The 20,797-nt window shown below is 48.3% G+C and overlaps 1 protein-coding gene and 1 long non-coding RNA gene across 2 annotated transcripts in view; one reads left to right on the top strand and one right to left on the bottom strand.

The window, feature by feature from the left end:
- SMAD3 (SMAD family member 3) overlaps positions 1–5,203 on the bottom strand; it is a 123,974-nt gene extending 118,771 nt beyond the window's left edge. The window contains exon 1 of the mRNA XM_027553043.1: positions 4,586–5,203. Coding sequence (XP_027408844.1) covers positions 4,586–4,791 — 206 coding nt within the window. The 5' untranslated portion in view covers positions 4,792–5,203. The remainder of the gene's footprint in view (positions 1–4,585) is intronic.
- A 229-nt stretch (positions 5,204–5,432) lies between these two features.
- LOC113899777 lies at positions 5,433–15,693 on the top strand. The gene is made up of 3 exons (XR_003512986.1): positions 5,433–5,767; positions 7,527–7,722; positions 15,498–15,693. It is a non-coding gene; the product is annotated as an uncharacterized LOC113899777 (long non-coding RNA).
- Positions 15,694–20,797: the final 5,104 nt, after the last annotated feature.

Genomic DNA, 20,797 nt, shown 5'->3' with positions numbered 1-20,797 from the left:
ACTAACACCAGAACCCAAAAGTTCCCATGACTGTACTACGGTCCAGAAACCTCCTCCTCTGGATTATAACTCCTGTCCTCTTGGTTTTCCACCTTGCATTGACCCCTCCCTCCTCTCCCCACCTCTTCCCAGAGAAGTAATGGTCTGTCCCCCACATCCCTGGGCATTTTGTACATCCTTTGGCTGCAGCTCATGGCCTATATTTTGGGCAAGTCTGTCTCCCACTCTAGACAGGGGGGCCCTTGAGTACAGGTGCCCTGCCCTGCTCATCATAGTAGGTATTTCATAAATGACTGAATAATTTAGTAATGAATGGATGATACACAGAGACATCTAAATATAAAACACATCTGTCAAACTTTCTGGTTTACAAAACACTTCCACAGGCTTTACCTCATCCCGATTTTACAGGTGCCAACAAGAAGGCTCTGAGACATCAAGTGAACTGCTAAATCCATCCAGGTATTAAAACAACAAGATTTAGGACCTGAATTCTGTGCTTTTTTTCTGGGGAAAACAGATGGCCATGCTTACTTTGTTATCTAACATAGTGACCTCTAAATATTTAAAAAACATATCATAATCCCCCTCGCCCCCCAAAAATATCACTCCATACTAGAGCTCATATTCCTCCTGATGGCTGGGAATAAGAAAGAAATAGACACAAATAATGTCCTGTTGATGCTTTCCTTACTCAAGTGTAAGCTTGTCATAGGCAGGGACCATCTCAAGTTTATCTCCACATCCTCCCCCACTTCCCCGAATACTGACTCAGACATGGGAGGGGCCAATACCTATGAATCCACAAAATCCCATCCTGTAACATTTGATTAGGAACTGTGAGCAAGGGACGGTCTTCAACACATACTGAGCCCAATCATTCAACTCCTGGGTGCAAGGAGCAAGTTCGAAGGTTCCAAATGGCTCCTAAGTTTGAAGGTCAAGTGGCTCCTTGGCTCCTAACATTCAGCCATAGCTCTAAGCCAGTCCCACGTCCACTACCCAGTGTCCTGCAGACTCCTTCTCTTTCCTGCCTTGGTGCAGAACTCCTCTAATCGAGCTTAACAAGAGAAAGGAGAGGACGGGTGCTTGCAAGTGAGTTGGGTTCCAATGGGCCACACAAGAATGGTGCTCTGAGCTGCAACTGAGAGCAAAGAGGACAGGAGATGCTGAAATGGAGAGGGTGTTAAAGCTACCACTCTTGCACCCCTGGTCTGTCCCCAGAAGCCTGAGAAAGAAATGTTACGGTGAGACCAGCCTGGCAAAGTCCAGGCAGATAGCAGGAGGAGGCCACACCAAATGAATAGATGCACAGAAAGGTATGTGTTAGACCTTATGTTTGGTTCGAGTCCGCCACTTTCCTCTGGACTTGGTGCTCTAACACAAGAAAGCCTGAATTTCCTTCCAAACAAATAAGGTCTTAAGCTTGGTCCAGCCCTCAACAAGTGGGCCACAGCATGGGTCCCATTGGTAGAAATACAAATTATCTGTGTCCATCAGAAAAGTCATTTTTAAGTGTGCCTGGCTCCTTCTCCCTGATAGAACATACACACACCTTCTTTGCCTCTCGTTGGCAAATGCTATCACTCTATTCTTATAAACTGGCCAGGAAGATACCTGCAGCTGGACTCAGGTACTCAAGAAGGATAGTAGATGACAGGGAGGATGCTATTACACAACTCATCAAAGTTCTGACCATCCTGCCAGACCTCAGAGAATCCTGATAGCCCCTCTACTGGTGTATCTAAATCAGGCTCTTACCACTGCTTTGGCACCAGTCTCTTTGACATTCTTGAAACCAGTAAGCCTGTATCACTCCAGCTCTCTTGATCACTGAGATAAGTTAGAGCCGGAGTAACAGAAGAACGCACGCAGTCTGGTGGGCTCCAATACACAGCTCTAACTGCTAAACAGTGCTGCTGCGGCTCATGACCTTGTATTAGCCAAAACAAGCTGGAGAAAATCTCCTTAGACAAAGGGTTGCTTACACTGTGAAGTCCAGATCTTGTAGGGTACTTTTAAGCACCCAGGGCCCCACCGCACACCCACAGTGGGATAGCTAGGTGAAACATTTCCCTTTGTCAGTTTCCCAAAGACCTCATTATAAAAAGCTGTGAGGAGAGAGCAGACAATTTGACAAGCAACCCCACAACCTATGGGACTCAGAGACACACCGCTATCACCCGTGTGAGGCCAGCTAGCCACCTCCCCAAGACATGGCCTTTAGTTTTCTGCCCACGAGCAAAACAGCAGCCGCTGTTGCCAAGGGAGACAAGGTGACCCAGAGGCGTGGGCACAAAATCCAAGGATGGAAATCCACTTTGTCTGGATCCACCCAAGTAACGGGGTTTCCCTAACTGAAAAAGATGGAAAAAAAATGTGCCTCAGCATTAGGTCCTTGCCAGACAGGTAGAAGATGGCTCAGTCCTCACAGAGCCATGGGAAGGCTGAGTTAACTTGAACTCTCAGGAACATCAAAAGTGTCCATATGCCCCAGGCTGCGGAAAACACTGGAAGAGGAAAAGGCAGGCCACAGCTATGCTTTCCCAGAGGGCAAACTCCTACTAAGGCAAGGGGGAGCCAGGCCTCTCCTCCAGGTTGTCACCAGCCCAAAGAATGCTGGCAACCTTACTACCAAAGGTCCCAGGGCCCACCCCTGTAGCCATCAGCAAAGAATGTATTCAGACCCTTCAAAGTGAAGAGGAGCCATGGTAAGCAGAAAGGGCACATTTGGTCAGAATGGCATGTTTTGCTATGCCAAGCCTTTTCACCTCTCTCCTCCAGAGTTTTCTCAACTTTGAAAATAGGATCAGTCTTAGGCCTAATTAATTGCCTTATCTATTTTCCAGCAGTTTCTTTTTCTTGATCTCCTAAAAGCATACCAAAGTCCTTTTGTAAACTGTGAAACAATTCATGCAGCTGTTCGTTTTATACTGGATACTGATTTTTTTTTTTTTCTGTCTCAAAACATAAAAAAGCACTTGTCCTCAGCACCCTCAGGCAGGTAAGAAGGTAGGTTCTCCCCAGGAGGGAGAAGTATGACATTCATTTACCCTACTCCCTACCCCTCACCTAATGTAATAAAGAAGGAAGAACCGGGGCTGAGACCAGGACCTAGGACTCCCTGACCATCACATCACACCACCTCCTCTGAAGTCAATTCTGGCTCCCCATCATACACCAGAACACACTTCCCAGACAGCACACCACCTTCCTTCCCGCTTTATTGACTGGATCCACCCAGTTTTGAAAAAAAAAATTATTATTTTTCAAGTCAGCACTCCCACCATATGTGGCATTTATTTCCAGAGGAGGCCGGCTCTGGGTTTCCGTGGACAGATGTTGCTTTGTGCCTGCCTGACACGGCTGGCGGCCGGCGTACAGCTGCCCCGAGCAGGTGGCCAAGGACGGGGTCCACTTCTGGCCCGGCATCAAGAGGGACAATTTATGTGGAGCTCTGGCCCCGGGGACCCTCTGCTCATTCCTCCACAGCCAGGGACCCCTACTCACACACACAAACTCAGTACACAATTAAGACGTTCAAAGGAGGCCAAGAGGGAGACACAGAAAGCTAGGATACCTCCCCCCTCAACACATCCCAATTTCCAGCCAGGCGCAGCTAAGCTAAGAGAAGGCCGTGGGGAGTGGAGAGAAGTCACTGACCCCTTCTATCAGCCATCTGTGAGCTCCTGCCAGACCTAGCTAGCGCGAAGTGGAGGATAAAGGAGGTCCAGACAGATGGCAAAGCGCTTTGGGAAGGAGGGCTCCGTAGGAATGCGAGGGCCGATGCGAGGCCCACTTTGGGGTGCGTTTTGTTATCTCCTCGGCTCCAAACCCCCCTCCTTTCGGCACCCACCCGCAATCTCAGACTGAAAGAAGGGCAAAAAACAGTCGGGGGAGGCGGGGGAGAAGACCCCACTCTCCGCCACTTATCTCTCTCATTTGAAAGTCAGAGCACTGCACTGCAACTAAAGTGCGTGTGTGCGGAGGGGGCGGGAGACTGGCACAACCGAATCTAAAAATACTCGATAAAAATGCTAATCCCGAAGGCAAAGAGAGAACGAAGAAGGAATCTGTCAATCACGAGGCTCCCGCTCCTCACCCACAGCCCCAGCTGTACGGACTGCATTCCTGTCGAGAAGGAAAGAAGTGGGGGGACAGGAATGAAGAAAAGAAAGGGAGAGACACCACCACCTCTCCGAGCGCGGGCCGCGGGGGCGGGAGGCGGCGGCGGAGGAGGGGCTCGGGCCCGCGGAGCCGAACAAAGCGGGCCTCAAGTTCTATCCCGCAGCTCCCCGGGGTGTGGGGGGGGGGGTGCCTATCCTGCAGCACCCCCTTTCCCGGAGGTGAAAAGCCAATGCGGGGTCTGGGAGAGCGAGTGCCGCGTGGAAGTCCCAGGCTCTGAATCTTTGCAATTCTAGAAAAGGTTTTGTTTGGGGTCCCCCTCACCCGCTTCCTGCCTGCGTTCCCACCCCTCGTATATACACACACACGCACACAATCCCTCCTGCTCCAATCCCACCAGGCCGGCCCCGCCACGCTATGGGGCTGGGCGGGCGCGCCCCAAGGTCCCTCCAGCCCCCACCTGGGGATGGTGATGCACTTGGTGTTGACGTTCTGCGTGGTGATGGCTTTCTCCAGCTCGTCCAGCTGCCCCGTCTTCTTGAGCTTCTTGACCAAACTCTTGACTGCCTTCTCGCACCACTTCTCCTCCTGCCCGTTCTGCTCGCCCTTTTTCCAGCCCAGCAGGCGCTTCACGATCGGGGGAGTGAAAGGCAGGATGGACGACATGGTTGGGGAGGGCGCGCGAGCTGCGAGGAGCGCCCCCGGCGGGGCTGGGCGCGGCGGGACGCCGGGGGCGCAGCGAGGAGCTCAGCCCGGGCCGGCCGCGGCCGCCCAAACTTCGCTTCAACTCTCGGCGAACTTGCTGGTTCTCCGGGCCCGGCCGCGGCGCTGCAGCCGGCGGGGCTCGGCGCGCGGCCCTGCGCCCCGGGCGTCTCCCACGGCGGGGAGAAGGACGGCGGGGCGGCGGGCAGGCAGTAGCGAAGCGGGATCGGGAAGGCCAGGGACGCGGGGCGGAGGCGGCGGCCGCGGGGACCGGAGTGGCAGAAGAAAGTTTGGGTTTCCGCACGGGGTGGCTGTTTGGGTGCCGCCTCCAGGAAGGAAAGTCCAACCCCCAGCCAAACTTTGCTCGCCTCGCTCGCTTTGATGCGCAGATCCCTCCGCCTCGGCAGCCTCGCCTCCCCGCTGCCCTCCTCCTTCCCAGCTCGCTCGCTAGCTGGGCCGGCCCGGGGCGTGCGCCGCGCTCCTACTCCCGCCCGCTCCCAGTCTGTGTTTCATGCAAATCCGCGTGCAGCCTCCTTTCCAAGCGCTGTCACCGCCCCCTTGCCGCTGGGGCTCCCCGCCTCCTCCCCCGCGCCCTGCCGCCTCCTCCTGCGGGCGCCTTGCCCGCGCCCCCCCACTCCGCCTCCGGGAGGGCTCCTGGCCTTCCCCCCGCCCGACGCGGAGCACTCCCACGTGGGCGACCTGGGACAGCGGCCGCCAGGGCTGGAGCGCGCAGGACCCCGCGCGGCCCCGACCTGAAGTCCAGCGGACGCCGGGAGGAAGTCGTGGGAACGGAGCGGCGAGAAGGGCCCCTGGCGGGAGGGCCGGGCTCGGGTCGTGGCGTCCGCTCTCGGAACCCACACTCAGGAAACTCAGCTGGAGTGGCGGGCCCGAGGGTTAGACTCGCACGAACGGACGAGAGCGGGCTGGCCACAGGCAGGCGGTGCGCTCCCGGGAGGACCCCGGCTCGAGGGAGGACTCGCGGAAGGTTGAGGCCCAGGAAGTCGGGGCGCGCACCAGGACGCTGGCGCGCGGATCCCAGTCAGGGGCCGTGGCGGCGCCGGGGACTCGGGGGGCTGTTTTTATTCTCGCACCAGTGTGACCGTTCCAGTTTAGAGCCCCAGGGATTAGGGATTAGGGAGAGGCTCCCAGAAGTGCCGATTTGGGGACCCCAGTGACTCCCCGGATAATAGCTGGAGTCAGGGGTCCCTTGGGCCTTTGGGAATCAAGTGCCCCGCAGAAAATGGGCCTCAGAGTCATTCGTTAAGCTCAGGAAGAAATGAATGGGGGAGCCTTAGAACTTATCTGTAGAGGAAAAGTTTCATTACAGGATGCTGGAATCCTATGGGAAACAAAGTATCCGAAATTCAACAGCCAGTAAATAGGAGAGAGTTTTGTTTTCAAAGCTGTGAACTCGCAAGAAGTGGAGCAAAAGGGCAGTCTTTGGGGACCTTATATATTCTACATTAGCTTCGGTGGGAAGCAAAGGAACACCAGGATATCGGGGGTGCTCTGGGGCTTTTCTCTCCGCCAACACAATTCAGGGGCGTCTACCCACAGACCGCTCACTCTGCGGTAGTCAGCAGTTACCCCAGGCCCCCAGGGCCTTTCTCCTGCAGCCCCTCCCCTACCAGACCTCTTAGCCTTTGTTTGTTTTTAACAGCAGGAAACTCCCTTGGTGAGAAAGAAGTGATCCGCAAACCCTCTAGCGGGTGGGGAGTTACAGAGCCCTGTGAGGTGTGGCCTAATCCACAAGTCAGCCCAGAAGCTGCAGGGGTCCCTGCCTGGAAGGAGAGAAAGAGCTCTGGCAAGCCTGTCAGCTGCTGGGGCTGAGCCCAGGGCTCCCCTCCTAATTCCCTGCCTGCTTGGACCTTAAAGGAGAGTCCCCTGAACCCCAAATGGGGCTTAATGACCTGCTCCCCACTCCTGGCCGGTGCTCGGAACTAACCAGCAGCCACTATAATCTGGTTTCATTCCCTTCCTCTGGCTCTCATGGAAAAAGAGAAGGGAGGAAGGCAATAGACTTTTATTGATGGCTTTCTTCATTCCAGGTAGAATGAAGAAAGTGCTGCCCTCTGATTTCATCTTCACAGTGACTCTTGAACTAGATGTCCCTGATCTCCCATTTACAGCTGAAGTACCTGAGGCCCAGAGATTATAATACTGGAGAGCTCTAGCTGCAGAGTTAAGATACAAACCAGTGATTTCTGAGGCCTCAGCCCACACTGCACCCAGCTAGCTGCCTTCTAGAGTTGCAGAGGTAGAAGGTGACATCCCAGATGGAGCTCTGCAAAACCAAAGTTCTTTACACAGGTGCACTATTGTGCTACTAGAAGAAATGTTTGCTCACCTGGAAAATGGGCTAGAGATAGCTTTCCTCGCAGTCTGTTAGGGTGGTTGTGGGAGTCCGACGTGAAAAGCTTCGCCAACCATCAATACTCTAAAGGAATAGAGCCACACCTTGGGGCCACTGTTAGTGCCATGGAGAAGGGTGCAAAGTGGGGAACAGGGTTCAGTTAGACATGCACATCTACAGAGCACCTCCGTGTGCCGTCCTACTCATTTCTGAAAATGCTGAAATGAAAGACAAAGTGCCCTAGCCTCACAACCTAAAGAAGCACCAAGGGGTAGGAGGTGTGTGCCTGTGAGAAACGGGCCCTTGTGTAAACCATTCATATTAACCTGAACATTGCATCAGGCAGGTCCCACTGTTGAGAGGCATCCGGCAAAAAGACCTCAAGCTTCATCAATGACTGACCTGGCTTTTAGTCTTGGCTCTCTCTACTTAGCCCTTCACCCCACCAAGCATCTATTCTCTCAGCTGTAAGAATGAAGCACACAGTTCTTATCCTTCAGTGCAGAAGCCATGTGTGGTGAAGTGTAATGTACACTATGAAGGTGAGGAGCCTAAGAGAGATCTGAGTTTTGCAGGTAGTGGAAGGGCCTGGCATGTCCCCGAGCCTCTGAATCATGACGTGTGAAGGGCCCCCCGGTCAGCCTTCTCGTTTTCCTGAAAGGAGGCAGTGACTAGTCAGCAGTCAGTGTGGCTGAAGCTTGCTGTCCTGCATTTTCTTTGCTGGTCTCGGTGGGACAGCTGCTGCATGCAGAAAACAGGGCTGGCTCCACGTGTGAGGCCAGCAAGTGCCTTGTCTGGGCGTTTCTCCTCTGGCCTCAGTTTCTCCACTAGAAGAGTTACAGAAATCAGTCCAGTTTCATAAAACAGTGAGGAGGGCTAAGGAGCAGATTCCTCTGGGTGCCTGAGAACCCCATGTACTCCCTGACTTTGGCAGGTGAGTGGGTGGGCGGCTCTGGGTGGAGAGGAACTCTGCTCTAGTGCCTGTGCTCCTGGGGCCTGGCCAGGCCAGCTTCTGCAGAGGCTGTCCTTGGAAAGGAAACATCAGCCCAGTTAATTTTTCATCGGGTTAAGCACAAAGTTCAAGAGAGGTGGGATGGGGCCGGAGGCAGCGCCTCTGTTTTTCTGGGAATAGTTAGTCCTATGGGGGAGGAGCCTCACAAGCAGATTCGCCAAAAGATTTTCATGTGTTTGGCATGGCTCCCGGGTGAAACACTGGAAAGAAGCAAACACCTGCCTTCAATTCTGATGATTTTTCTGTTAGCTAAAGGGTGTTTAATCAGTAAGGGGTAAATCTTGAAAGAGCAAGAAAATTGTTCCTGTGTTCATTTTACACAGACATAAAGTGACATCTGGTGAAGGCAGGTGATTCACAACCTGGAGATGAGTCAGGATCTAGTGAGGACTAGAACTTTCAGCAGAATGCCCTCACCTGAGAGGGAGCCTCTGTGTGCAGCTAGCCCTCTTTCTTTAGCACTTAACACATGTGAGTTCTCTTTGTGGTACCAAATGGACCTGAGTTAAAATGTCTAGTCTCCTCTTTCCAGCTGTGTGACTTGAGGCGAGTCCCTTAACTCTGTGCATCAGTTTCCTTATAGAATGGGAATAATAATCATCTACCTCTTAAGATTGCTGTAAGGAAGCAAATAACACATGCAGAGAGCTTTCTACAAGCACTCAGAACATTTTCAATACACTTGGATATAGGTGGTGCTCAGTGTAGAGTACTATGCACAAATTAGAAGCAATGAGTTCTGTGTACAGGAGAAAAAATGGCTGTATCTTAAAAACAGTTCAAGGTGAAGATAGCAACACAGAAAATAAAAGAAATAATGCTGTGTTACTTGTGTAAAAAGTTACATTGGCACAAAACAACTATATATTTTGAAAGAAGTCATATAAACAAAAAGATACATACTGAATCACTTCACACCCTTTAGGATGGCTACTCTTAAAAAAGGAGAAAATAGTAAGTGCAGGTGAGGATATGGAGAAATTAGGACCCTTGGGCAGTGTTGTGGAAAACGGTATGGTGGTTCCTCACAAAAGTAAACATGGAATTACCAATTATTCCAGCGATTTCACTTCTGAGTGTATACCCCAAAAGAAGTGAAAGCAGAGATTCCACAGATATTTGTACAGCCATGTCCATAGCAGCATTATGTGACAGTCAAGAGGTGGATGTAACTTTAGTGTCTATTGATGGATGAATGCATTAACAAAATATGGTCTATACGTACAATAGAATATTATTCAGCCTTAAAAACGAAAGAACCCCTGTCACATGCTACAGTGAGCATGGACCTTGAAGACCCTGTGCTAGGTGAAATAAGCCAGTCACAAAAGGACAAACACCATATGATTCCATTTACACTAAGTATGTAGAACTGTCAAATTCTTTGAGACAGAAAGTAGAATGGTGGTTGCCAGGGGCTGGGGGAGGAAGGGAATTAATGGGTACAGCATTTGAGATGGGAGATGAAAAAATTTTGGAAATGGATGGTAATGATGATTGTACAACCATGTCACAGAACTGTATACTTCAAAATGGTTAAAATGATACATTTTGTTACCTATATTTTATCATAATTAAAAAATAGAAAAAATACACATTGAACACAATAGAATAGGTGTTTGAGGGTAAGCGTATAGGAATTGGAGGGGAGACTAGAGGGGGAAAATAAATACATCCGTGGGTCTGTAACGATGAAGTACTGCGTGGTGCCGAGGAATCTGTTAACCTCACTCTCTGCACGTAAGCTGCAATAGTACAATGTACTCAGCACAGGGTAGTCAGTAGCCTGACTATTCTCTAGTTCGCTCAAAAGTCAGTCTTTGGGACTTCCCTGATGGTCCAGTGGTTAAGACTCCACAGTGCAGAGGGCGCCAATTCCCTGGTCAGGGAGCTAAGATCTTGCATGGCACATCCAGTCAGTCAATCAGTAAAAAGACAAAACATCTAAACCACCACAAAATAAACCAGGACAGAGCCTTTGCTTCCCAGCACCTTCCAACCAATGATGGTGCTTTCTCATAATTGGAGAACCCAGTCAAAATTATTTAAAATGCCTGCCCCAGGGCCACCCCTAGGAACCCGCAGCTCGGACATTGCCCCCACCTGACAGCTGAGGGTGTGGGGACCAATATCCTTTGCAGGTCTGCTCTAGGCCAGGCTCTGGGCAGAGACTTCTAGGATAGCATCTTGTTTGAAATTCTCAGTCCCCAAAAATGGTTCCTGTTGTTGCTGAGGACGGACCACAGACTGAAGAATTTAAGTTGCTATTGTCCAAACTGGATGGCTGACCCCTGACTGCCAGCCCAGCATGGACCCTCTGTCTCCAGAGCCCCCAGAGTAAGGTTCCTAGGGTTGATTACAGACAGTCCCTGGGAGAAGGGAGCTGGAACAGAAGGAGCTGGGTGTAGGGAAGTTGGAGTGTAGGATTTGGGTGTTGGGTCCAAGGAAGATAAGGTGAGAGGCCAGGTCTGACAGGAGGAGATTTGGGGTGGGGGACTGGACTCGGGGGTAGGCATTGCTACCCGCCGCTGGGTACAGACTGAGGCACAGGGCCAGGGCTTCGAAGGAGGACAGGATGGGCCTGTGGGCAGGCGGCTGGAGCCCAGGGCAGGGTTCACAGAGCTCTTTTCCTGAAGAAGCTCCTTCCCAGTGTCCAGAAATGGTAGGCCTGGGAGTCAGGGGCCAGGAGAGGATCCTGGTAGGTGTACAGTTGTGTGTGTGTGTGTGTGTGTGTGTACCTGATTATACCACCTGTGTACGTGCTAGTGTGTTGATCACTCTGTGTTTACACAGGTGTTGTTGAGATTCAGGTGTGTGTGTGCTGAATGTCTCTGTCCACCCATGCCTCTGAGATCTGTCTTGTTCAGATCACATTATTTCACAGAGCCCAGGCCCATATGTTTAAGTGAAATGGATATGTGTGGTGTGACTTTTCCCCCTGGGTTCATGTGTTTCTGTGTCTTTGTCTTTGTACCGTGTATGAGTGTATATTTGCAGAGGTCACTATGTTTTCTCTTTCCTATTTTCTGGGATAATAAGAGTCACAAATGTGGCCTTGGCTCAGGCCCAGGATTTCCCTCGGTCCAGAGTTCAGTTTACAATGTGGCCCTAAAGCAGCAATGGTTGGCTCATATAATTGCATTTATTTTTAAAAGCACAGGTGCATATGAACAACCAGCAAGGAGTGGTGTGCTGAAATAAAAATACAGTTCTAGAAGAGCAGTGAGACTGTATGCCCTTAAATTACTTTTTAATATATTGGCAAGCTATTTTTACACTATAAGTGAATGGAAGATACTATATCAAAGTTACACCTCAATTTAAACAAAGATTTTAAAGAAAGACAGCAATGTGCAGGGTGAAAGCACAGTTGGGTTTATCCAGGGCAGGGAATGTGGACCCTGGAGGGAATGAGGCAGGGGTGGTTTGGACTGTCTGCTCCGGTCTAAGAGTGTGACTGATGCTTGGGGCAGTGGTAGGGTGGTCTGTTAGTGCTTTTGTGTAGTCAAACATGGGCCATGTTAAAAGAGAAACAGAGTCCTCATTTCTCAAAACAACACACATATATCTAGAATATTCTGTCCCTTAGATACACCCCAGCATCTGGAAACAAACCTCCTGCGGTTGACTCAGACCTTGAAGGAATAAAACGGGAAAAGCTGTCCCTCTCCCAAGCAATTCAGTCTGACCAGAGGGAGGGACACCAGCTTCAAGACATGAGTTAGGCTGCTGTTGCTGTTTTAAAGCCCACATACCCTAGGATTCCATTTCTCTGAACTGCCCAGAATAGGCCAGTCTACAGTGGCAGAGGTAGATCACAGGTTGCTGGGGGCCTGGTAGAGGGTGGGGTGGGAGTGCCTTCCAAGGGGTCCAGAGTTTCTTTCTGGGGGAATGAAAATATTCTAAAGTTGACTATTGTGATGGTTGCACAGCTCTTTGAATATATTAAACCCCACTGGCTCATTCATTTCTAAGTGGGTGAATGGCATAAGTGAATTACAGCTCAATAAAGACGTCTTTAAAAGTAATAATAAAGGCTAACACATACTGACGTCTCACGAATGCTAGGCCTTGCTCTCAGTGCTTCACATGAATGAGATTAACTCATTTAGTTTCTGCAGCTGCCTGTGGCTGGTGTCATTACCCTCCTCTTTCCAGAAGAGGACACTGAGACATGATGAGGTGACATTCAGAAACTGGCCTTGCTCGGACAAGCCACGATACCTGCTGGACAGTCCTTGTTCTTAACCATGATGAGGACAAACAATGACCACAGACTAGAGATAATCACACAGCAACCCCCTGATTTGTCACTCAATATATCATGAACATCTTTTTCTATTACTCCACTATTTTGAATGCATGTGGAGCAGCCTGTCACATGGGTCTATCATAATGTATGAAGCCAGTTTTCCCCAAGTGGACATTTAAGTAGCTCCCAGTTTTATTCAGCATTATAAAAGTGATGCTGTAAACACTTTTGTACATATGCATTTGTGTGTCTCTCTGATTATTTTCTTACAGTAGGTCCCTAGAAGGAGAATGGCTACTTATGGAGTCATTACCAAATGGCCCCCTGAAAAGCTACTGTACCAGCTTATCCTCATCCTAACAGCTTTATAAAGTGAGACTGAATCTGGGGCACAATTTTTCTTGTCATCTGACTTAGTCATCAATAGCTCCACTCAAGAGAGCTTCAGCTTTTGCTGTGACATTTTTTGTTTTCTTCTGAAATCAAAAAGTGAAAAAGGGTCTCTACTGAAAGATCTCCGAGTACAGGGCAGAGGAATCACAGGGCGGTGTTACTGGCAGGCAATACGAGGAAACGCTTTTCAATCTTTTCCCCCTGCCCTCCCATAGGTGCTGGTGTTCCCCGGGGCCAGGCACTTGCTTCTTTCCTTTGACTTCTCTCCCTGTGTAACCCTGATGTTGGAAAAGACCCTGATTCTGGGAAAGACTGAAGGCAAAAGAAGAAGGGGACAGGAAGGGATGAGATGGTAGATAGCATCACTCACTCAATGGACATGAGTTTGAGCAAACTCTGGGAAGTAGTGGAGGACAGGAGTGGTGTCCTGCAGTCCATGGGGTCTCAAAGAGAGGGACATGACTTAGCAACTAAACAAAAACAACAATCCTGGGTGATCTTATTCTGCTTGAGTCTTGCCTGATCTTTAAAAACTGGCCCCAAAATCTAAATATCCAACCCAACCCCTCTCCTGAGCTCAAGTCTCAAACTGTCACCTGGAATTAGAGGCCCACAGTCATCTCAAGTTCATGTTCAGAACTGAGCTCGTCAGCTTCCTCCGTGAACCTGCTTCTCAGCCCTCCGTCCTCAGGGGCATCACCATTGTCTCCAATCACCCAGGAACTCCTCCCCTCTTTCACCCCTATATCCAATCTGCCACCAGACCCTATAGGATCTGCCTCCCATCACCCAGCCTCCATCCTAATTCAGGCCCCTATCACTGCCCACCACCAATTATTACAATAATTTTCTAATTGTCTTCCTTCTCTACTTGCAGCCAGAGTGAGCATTGCAGAAGTGTAAATTGCATCTACATTTCCCTGCTTTGTAAACAAGTGCTTTCGGTAATTTACAAAGAATGCTTTCAATTGTCTATAGCAGTGCTGTCCAGTAGAAATATATGCGAGTGACCTATGTAATTTTAAATGTTATTGAGGCTATGTTATTTTTTAAAAAGGAAAAATAAACAGGTGAAGTTAATGTATTTGATGTAACCCAACACAGGGCTCGGTGGTAAAGAATCTGCCTGAAATGCAGGAGACACAGAAGATGGGGGTTCAATCTCCAGGTCAGGAAGATCCCCTGGAGGAGGAAATGACAATCCATTCTAGTATTCTTGCCTGGGAAATCCCATGGACAGAGGAGCCCCAGTGGGCTGTAGTCCATGCAGTGGCAAAGAGTTTAACATGACTGAAGCGACGTAGCATGCACGCAACCCAGCATATCCAGTATATCATTTTAACATGTAAACACTATAAAAATTATCTCTATATTCTTTTTTTGTGTGCAGTCTTTGAAATCTGTTGTGTGCTTTATGCTTGCATCTCAGTTTAGACTGGTCACATTTCAAGTGCTCAGTAGCCATGTGTGGCTCCCCCATTGGACAGCACTCTTCTAGAGAACAGAATCCATAGTGTTTCATATGGAGTGAAGGCGCTGAGTGATGGGGCCAGTCTGTCTGCAGCCTCAACTCGCTTGCTTCACCTACATCACATCCTTTCTCCAGGCACATCACAAACATCCCTGGGCCTTTCCACCACAGTGTCTTTGCTTACACCACTCCTTTTTGACTTTGGTGTCCTCTCCATCCCTCCCATCTCCACATCCCACCCCTTCAACTAGCTGAACACTCCTTCCATCCAAGTCTAGGTTGGAGCAGCACCCACTTCATGAAGCCTTTCCTGCTCTATCCTGTTCAGACCTCTATGCTCATACTTAGGGCTTATTCATGCATTTATCTGTTTATTTATTAAAGGTTATTGTTAAAATATTCTGGAAAAGTTATTGTGGTTTTGGACCGTGAATTTTAAGTCATTATGGGTCAGACACATCTTTATGAATCAAAACAGAAACCATTACAAGCAACACATTTTCGCCAATGAGAAATAAGTTGATTTATTCCTGTAGTATAAAAATCCCTGCTTCGGAATTCAGTGAACTCTTGGAGAGCATTTTCTGCCTCCTCCTGGTTGCGGAAGCGTTTTCCCTGCAGAAAGTTACCGAGATACTTGAAGAAGTGGTAGTCGGTTGGCAAGAGGTCGGGTGAATATGGTGGATGAGGCAAAGCTTCATAGTCCATTTCATTCAACTTTGAAGCGTTGGTTGTGTGACATGCCATTGGACGTTGTTGTGGAGAAGAATTGGGCCATTTTTGTTGACCAGTGCTGGCTTCAGGCATTGCAGTTTTTGGTACATCTCATAGATTTGCTGAGCATACGTCTCAGAAGTAATGGTTTCACTGGCATTCAGAAAGCTGTAGTGGATCAGACCGGCAGCAGACCACCATACAGTGACCATCACCTTTTTTTCAGTGCAAGTTTGGCTTTGGAAAGTACTTTGGAGCTTCTTCTTGGTCCAACTACTAAGCTGGTCATTGCCAGTTGTCATATAAAATCCACTTTTTGCCTCGCATCACGATCCATCAAGAAATGGTTTGTTGTTGTTGTGTAGAATAAGAGAAGATGACACTTAAGAATGACGATTTTTTTTTTTTTTTTGATTTGTGGTCAGCTCGTGAGGCACCCACTCATCAAGCTTTTTCACCTTTCTAATTTGGACAGGGAGGCCTGGCGTGCTGCAGTCCATGGGGCCGCAAAGGTTCGGACACGACTGAGCAACTGAACTGAACTGAATTTGCTTCAAAGGCTGAACAACCAGAGAATGGTCGATGTTGTCACCTTCTGATGGCCAGCCACTGTGCTCCTCATCTTCAAGACTCTTGTCTCCTTTGCAAAACTTCTCGAACCACCACTGCACTGTACATCCATTAGCAGTTCCTGAGCCAAATGCGTTGTTGATGTTGTGAGTTGTCTCTGCTGCTTTACAAAACATTTTGAACTCAAATAAGAAAATTGCTAGAATTTGCTTTTTGTCTAATATCATTTACCTAGTCTAAAATAAATATAAACAGCAAATAATAAGTCATTAGCAAAAAAAAAAAATGAAAGAAATGTGCATTAAAAGGATGTATAACATAATCACACTTATTTAAGAAAGTATCCCAATATCAAGCAGCAGATTTCAACAATTACTTTTGCACCCATCTTAATAATTAATTCATTATAGTAGATTTTAAACGCCTTGAAGATCAAAGACCTTGTCATATTTTTCTCACCCCAACACCTGTGCTTGAGCCCACTGAAAGTACTCAATAAAAGTTTGGTGATGAATTGAATGAATAGTCAGGCAATTGAGGCCCAGAAAGATTAAATGATGTGCCCGTGGTCTCATAACTAAAATGTAGAATCCTGACTTAAACTGCAGACTCTCAGCCCCATGCTCGTTTGGCCACTGGGTCAGGGGATGTCAGAAGCCAATCTGTAGGGAATGCATGGGAGGATTTACGTGAAGATTGGCTTGAGGTGCTAATTGCTAAAATCCAGGCAACCTGGCCCACAATCCTGTAGTTCCTGGTATGGATTCATCTTCCATTGCACTGTATTTTACTGCCCCCGAACAATTACTAGGAAATGTCAGGGGCCAAAAGGAACATAGGAGCAGCATGCATTATCATCGTCAACTTCTGATCTGGACCAGCCCCACCCACAGATGAAGAGAATGGTTGTGACTTGCGGAGGAATTCTCTATGAAGGGCTTGAAACCTGGTTAAGTGGCAGAAGAAATGACTGAGTGGAGTGCTGGGGTTGGGAATGGTGGAGAGTTTGGTTCTATGAATGGACCTGCTCTAGCTTGTATTGTATTGTATTATTATTTACATCCCCAGTCTCAGTTTCCTCGTCTGTTAAAGGAAGGGATTGGAGTGGCCTTGGGTTTAAATACAAGACTCAAACACCCTTGTTTGCACGCATGGCAGACGTCATGGCAGAATGGCTTTCTGAGTTCTTTTCTGCCTTGGGATCCTTCTTTAAACTCTGCCACAGAGCTGCCGTTCCTCCAGTTGGAGCCTGTTTGCCTCTGTGCCTCTTCTAGCTCTGACCTTCTAATTCACTGATAAAGACGCATCCTCTGGTCTCTGGGAATCCCCTAACTCGATGCAAATGACTGTGGGAGGAAAACACCTCGACTCCTTGTCAGCTTCAATCAACAACTAAACTCTCGGGGCCCCTTCCTGCCAAGGCCGCCCAGGAGGCCCAGGAGAGAAGCCAAGGAGAGGGGGTGAAAGATGGAAAGGGCGTGCATTTGTCAGCCTGCTGGGCCCCATGCCTCAGCTTCCATCGTAGGCACCTTTGTTTAGGATGATGGGTGGAAAAAATGCCTCCAGAAGAGCCTGGCCTCCTGCCCTTGGGTAGCAGGTAGGTTAATTCAAAAGCCAGAAAAGACAAGTGCTGTTCCCACTGACTTGAATACACAGATCAGAACTCATCTGTCTAATTAACAGGTATGTCACCAAGTGTCTAGGATACTGCCTGACACAAAGCAGTCTTCCCATAAATATTTGATGGAATGAAGGAAAATAATGAGCGTACACAAACACTAACTATCCTACAGTTTAGCTAGCAAGGGTGGAGGTAAACTCCCGACCAGCATGGACTCGTATTTCTACAGGTCGCTCTCTACTCCCCTCAGATTTTTCCAAGTGAGGCCACATTACCTTAATGTCTAAAACACACACAATTATACACTCCCTCTCAAACTCAAACCCCACTGGCCGTGGTTTTGCGGTGTGTCACACCTTCATTAAGTGTATTTTTGCCTCCAATGTTATTTTTTAAGCAGAGCTGGTTATAAGTAGGAAAGCATACCCATATCATGCATCTGCCTGGGGCTGCATCAGGAAACTCTAAAACCCCTTTATGGAACTGCGTCTTCTGTGAAGCTGTGGGTTCCAGGCCCAGCGTTCTAGCCATTCAGTTCAGGGCTAGCAGTTGATCCTTCTGTGAGAAACTTGTCCGTAAAGGACAGTCAGCATCAGGGCTCAGTTAGCACCTGGGTAAGTGTGGGGATCCCAGACTTGGATACTTTTTTTTGAAGTCTTTATTGAACTTGTTACAATATTGCTTCTGATTTATGTTTTGGATTTTTGGTGGCAAGGCATATGGGATCTTAGTTCTCTGACTAGGGATTGAACCCTTACCCACTGCACTGGAAGGCAAAGTCTTAACCATTGGACCTCCAAAGAAGACCCTTGGACTCAGATATTAATTAGGAGAGGGAACAACATGTTTTAATTTTGCTGTCCCTTTAAGCTGGAGCTAAGGAGGGTGGATGAGACCACACACATTGTCCTCCTATGCCTCCTCCCCGTGCATGTGTGTGTAGGTGTGTGTGTGCACGTGTATGCCCCAGCTAGGCTGGCACAGACTCTCTGCCCACACCTCACACAGTACAGCTTAGTCTTAGTTCTCTTTGGGAAGTGAGCATACATCATTCAATTCAGAACATGGGGGTTGAGTACCCACTATGTGTAAGACCCTCTTGGCAGATAGGGGAACCCAGGAGGCAGAGCAAGAAGGGGCTTAAGGCCACTGCAAAGCACCCTCCCCCTCCTGCCCCTCTTGCAGCCAAGGAGAAAAATTCAACTTTCTTGCATTCACGCAGGATTTTAAAAGCAGAATCTCTAGAAAAAGCTACTTGAGTTCAGCACACATGGTTGGGAGGCACATTATCAAGTTTAGACTATTTTTGCCGGAATGTGGTATGGGAGACTGAATCTCTCAGGGTGTCTCAGGGTCTCGTCCCAGCCCTGTCCTCATGCAAGGCGATGAGAAAAGGCCCCCAGGACAAGGACTGCACCATGCAATAGCCACAGCCTCTCCAACCTAGGGCCCATCATTCTGAAGCTGGTTAAGAGGACAAAGGGGTTCCTGTGACCACACAGCCCGGGTACCACAGTCCAGAGTCCTGGAGAGAAGTCAAGTGTAGTTCCCATGTTCCGTGGGACCAATATACTCCAGTCTGGGACTAGAAGCAGCACCTGAGAAACATTCTGCTGAAACCAGGATTTCTTGAACTAGGAGTCAAGGACTAAGGTTCCTTTCCCAGCATCTCCAGGAATTCTATTAAGACCTTATGTCCAAGGGTCCTCTGCAAATGCAAACCCCACTGTCCAAGGTTTATGATCCACTCCCCATCTACCTTGAGCACATCACAGAGCTCCTCTGAGATTCAGGCCCTCACTACAAAATGAGGTAATGAACTCACCTGACAGAGTAGATGTGAAGGCCTTCCCAGGTGGCACTAGTAGTAAAGAACCTGCCTGCCAATGCAAGAGAGATAAGAGACGCAGGTGCAATCCCTGGGTCAGGAAGATCCCCTGGAGGAAGGCGTGGCAACCCACTCCAGTATTCTTGCCTGGAGAATCCCATGGGCAGGGAAGCCTGGCAGGCTACGGTCCATAGGGTGGCAAACAGTCAGACACGACTGAACCGACTTAGCACACACACAGCACACACTTGGTGGTGGGCCAACATAAGCCAACTTTCAGCATCTTCTCGCTTTCCCACACTTGAGTACCTGGGACAGTCATAACAACAAAGGTGATTTGCCAGGCACTGTATCCTCATTTACATAACAGCTCCTGAGCCCCTCCCTCCCCTGATCCCAGGGTCTTCCTGTGAAAGAACCAGCTCCAGAAGCTGAAGGAGTTTAGTTAAACCAGATGTTGTGGCTCACATCACGAATTTCTCACAGCAAAAATCAGATTTAAATTGAAGAAAGTAGGGAAAACCACTAGACCATTCAGGTATGACCTAAATCAAATCCCTTACGATTTTACAGTGGACGCAACAAATATTCAAGGGATTAGATTTGATAGACAATGTGCCTGAAGAACTATGGACGGAGGATTGCGACATTGTACAGGAGGTGCTGATCAAGACCATCCCCAAGAAAAAGAAATGCAATAATGCAAAATGGTTGTCTGAGGAGGCCTTACAAATAGCTGAGAAAAGAAGAGAAGCTAAAGGCAAAGGAGATAAGGAAAGATATACCTTTTATGTCAAAGATATATATTTGAATGCAGAGTTCCAAAGAATAAAAAGGAGAAATAAGAAAGTCTTCCTCAGTGATCAATGCAAAGAAATAGAGGAAACAATAGAATGGGAAAGACTAGAGATCTCTCCAATAAAATTAGAGATACCAAGGGAACATTTCATGCAAAGATGGACACAATAAAGGACAGAAATGGTATGGACCTAACAGAAGCAGAAGATATTAAAAAGAGGTGGCATGAATAATCAGAACTATGCAAAAAAGATCTTCCTGACCCAGATAACCATGATCACTCACCTAGAGACAGACATCCTGGAGTGCAAAGTCAAGTGGGCCTTAGTAAGCATCACTACAAACAAATCTAGTGGAGGTGATAGAGTTCCAGTTGAGCTATTTCAAATCCTAAAAGATGATGCTGTGAAAGTGCTGCACTTAATATGTCAACAAATTTGGAAAACTCAGCAGTGGCCACAGGACTGGAAAAGGTCAGTTTTCATTTCAATCCCAAAGAAAGGCAATGCCAAAGAATGTTCATCTACCACACAATTACACACATCTCACATGCTAACAAAGTAATGCTCAAAATTCTCCAAGCAAGGCTTCAACAGTACGTGAACCTCCAGATGTTCAAGCTGGATTTAGAAAAAGCAGAGAAACTGGAGATCCAATTGCCAACATCCATTGGATCATAGAAAAAGCAAGAGAGTTCCAGAAAAACATCTACTTCTGCTTTATTGACTATGCCAGAACCTTTGACTGTGTGGAGCACAACAAACAGTGGAAAATTCTTAAAGAGATGGGACTACCAGGCCACCTTACCTGCCTCCTGAGAAATCTGTGTGCAGGTCAAGAAGTAACAGTTAGAACTGGACACGGAACAGCGGACTGGTTCCAAATTGGGAAAGGAGTACATCAAGGCTGTATATTGTCACTCTGCTTATTTAACTTATATGCAGAGTACATCATGACA

Source organism: Bos indicus x Bos taurus, chromosome 10 (assembly GCF_003369695.1).
Source record: "Bos indicus x Bos taurus breed Angus x Brahman F1 hybrid chromosome 10, Bos_hybrid_MaternalHap_v2.0, whole genome shotgun sequence".
Classification (NCBI taxonomy): Eukaryota; Metazoa; Chordata; class Mammalia; order Artiodactyla; family Bovidae; genus Bos; species Bos indicus x Bos taurus.
This window is presented reverse-complemented; position numbering and strand designations above follow the sequence as displayed.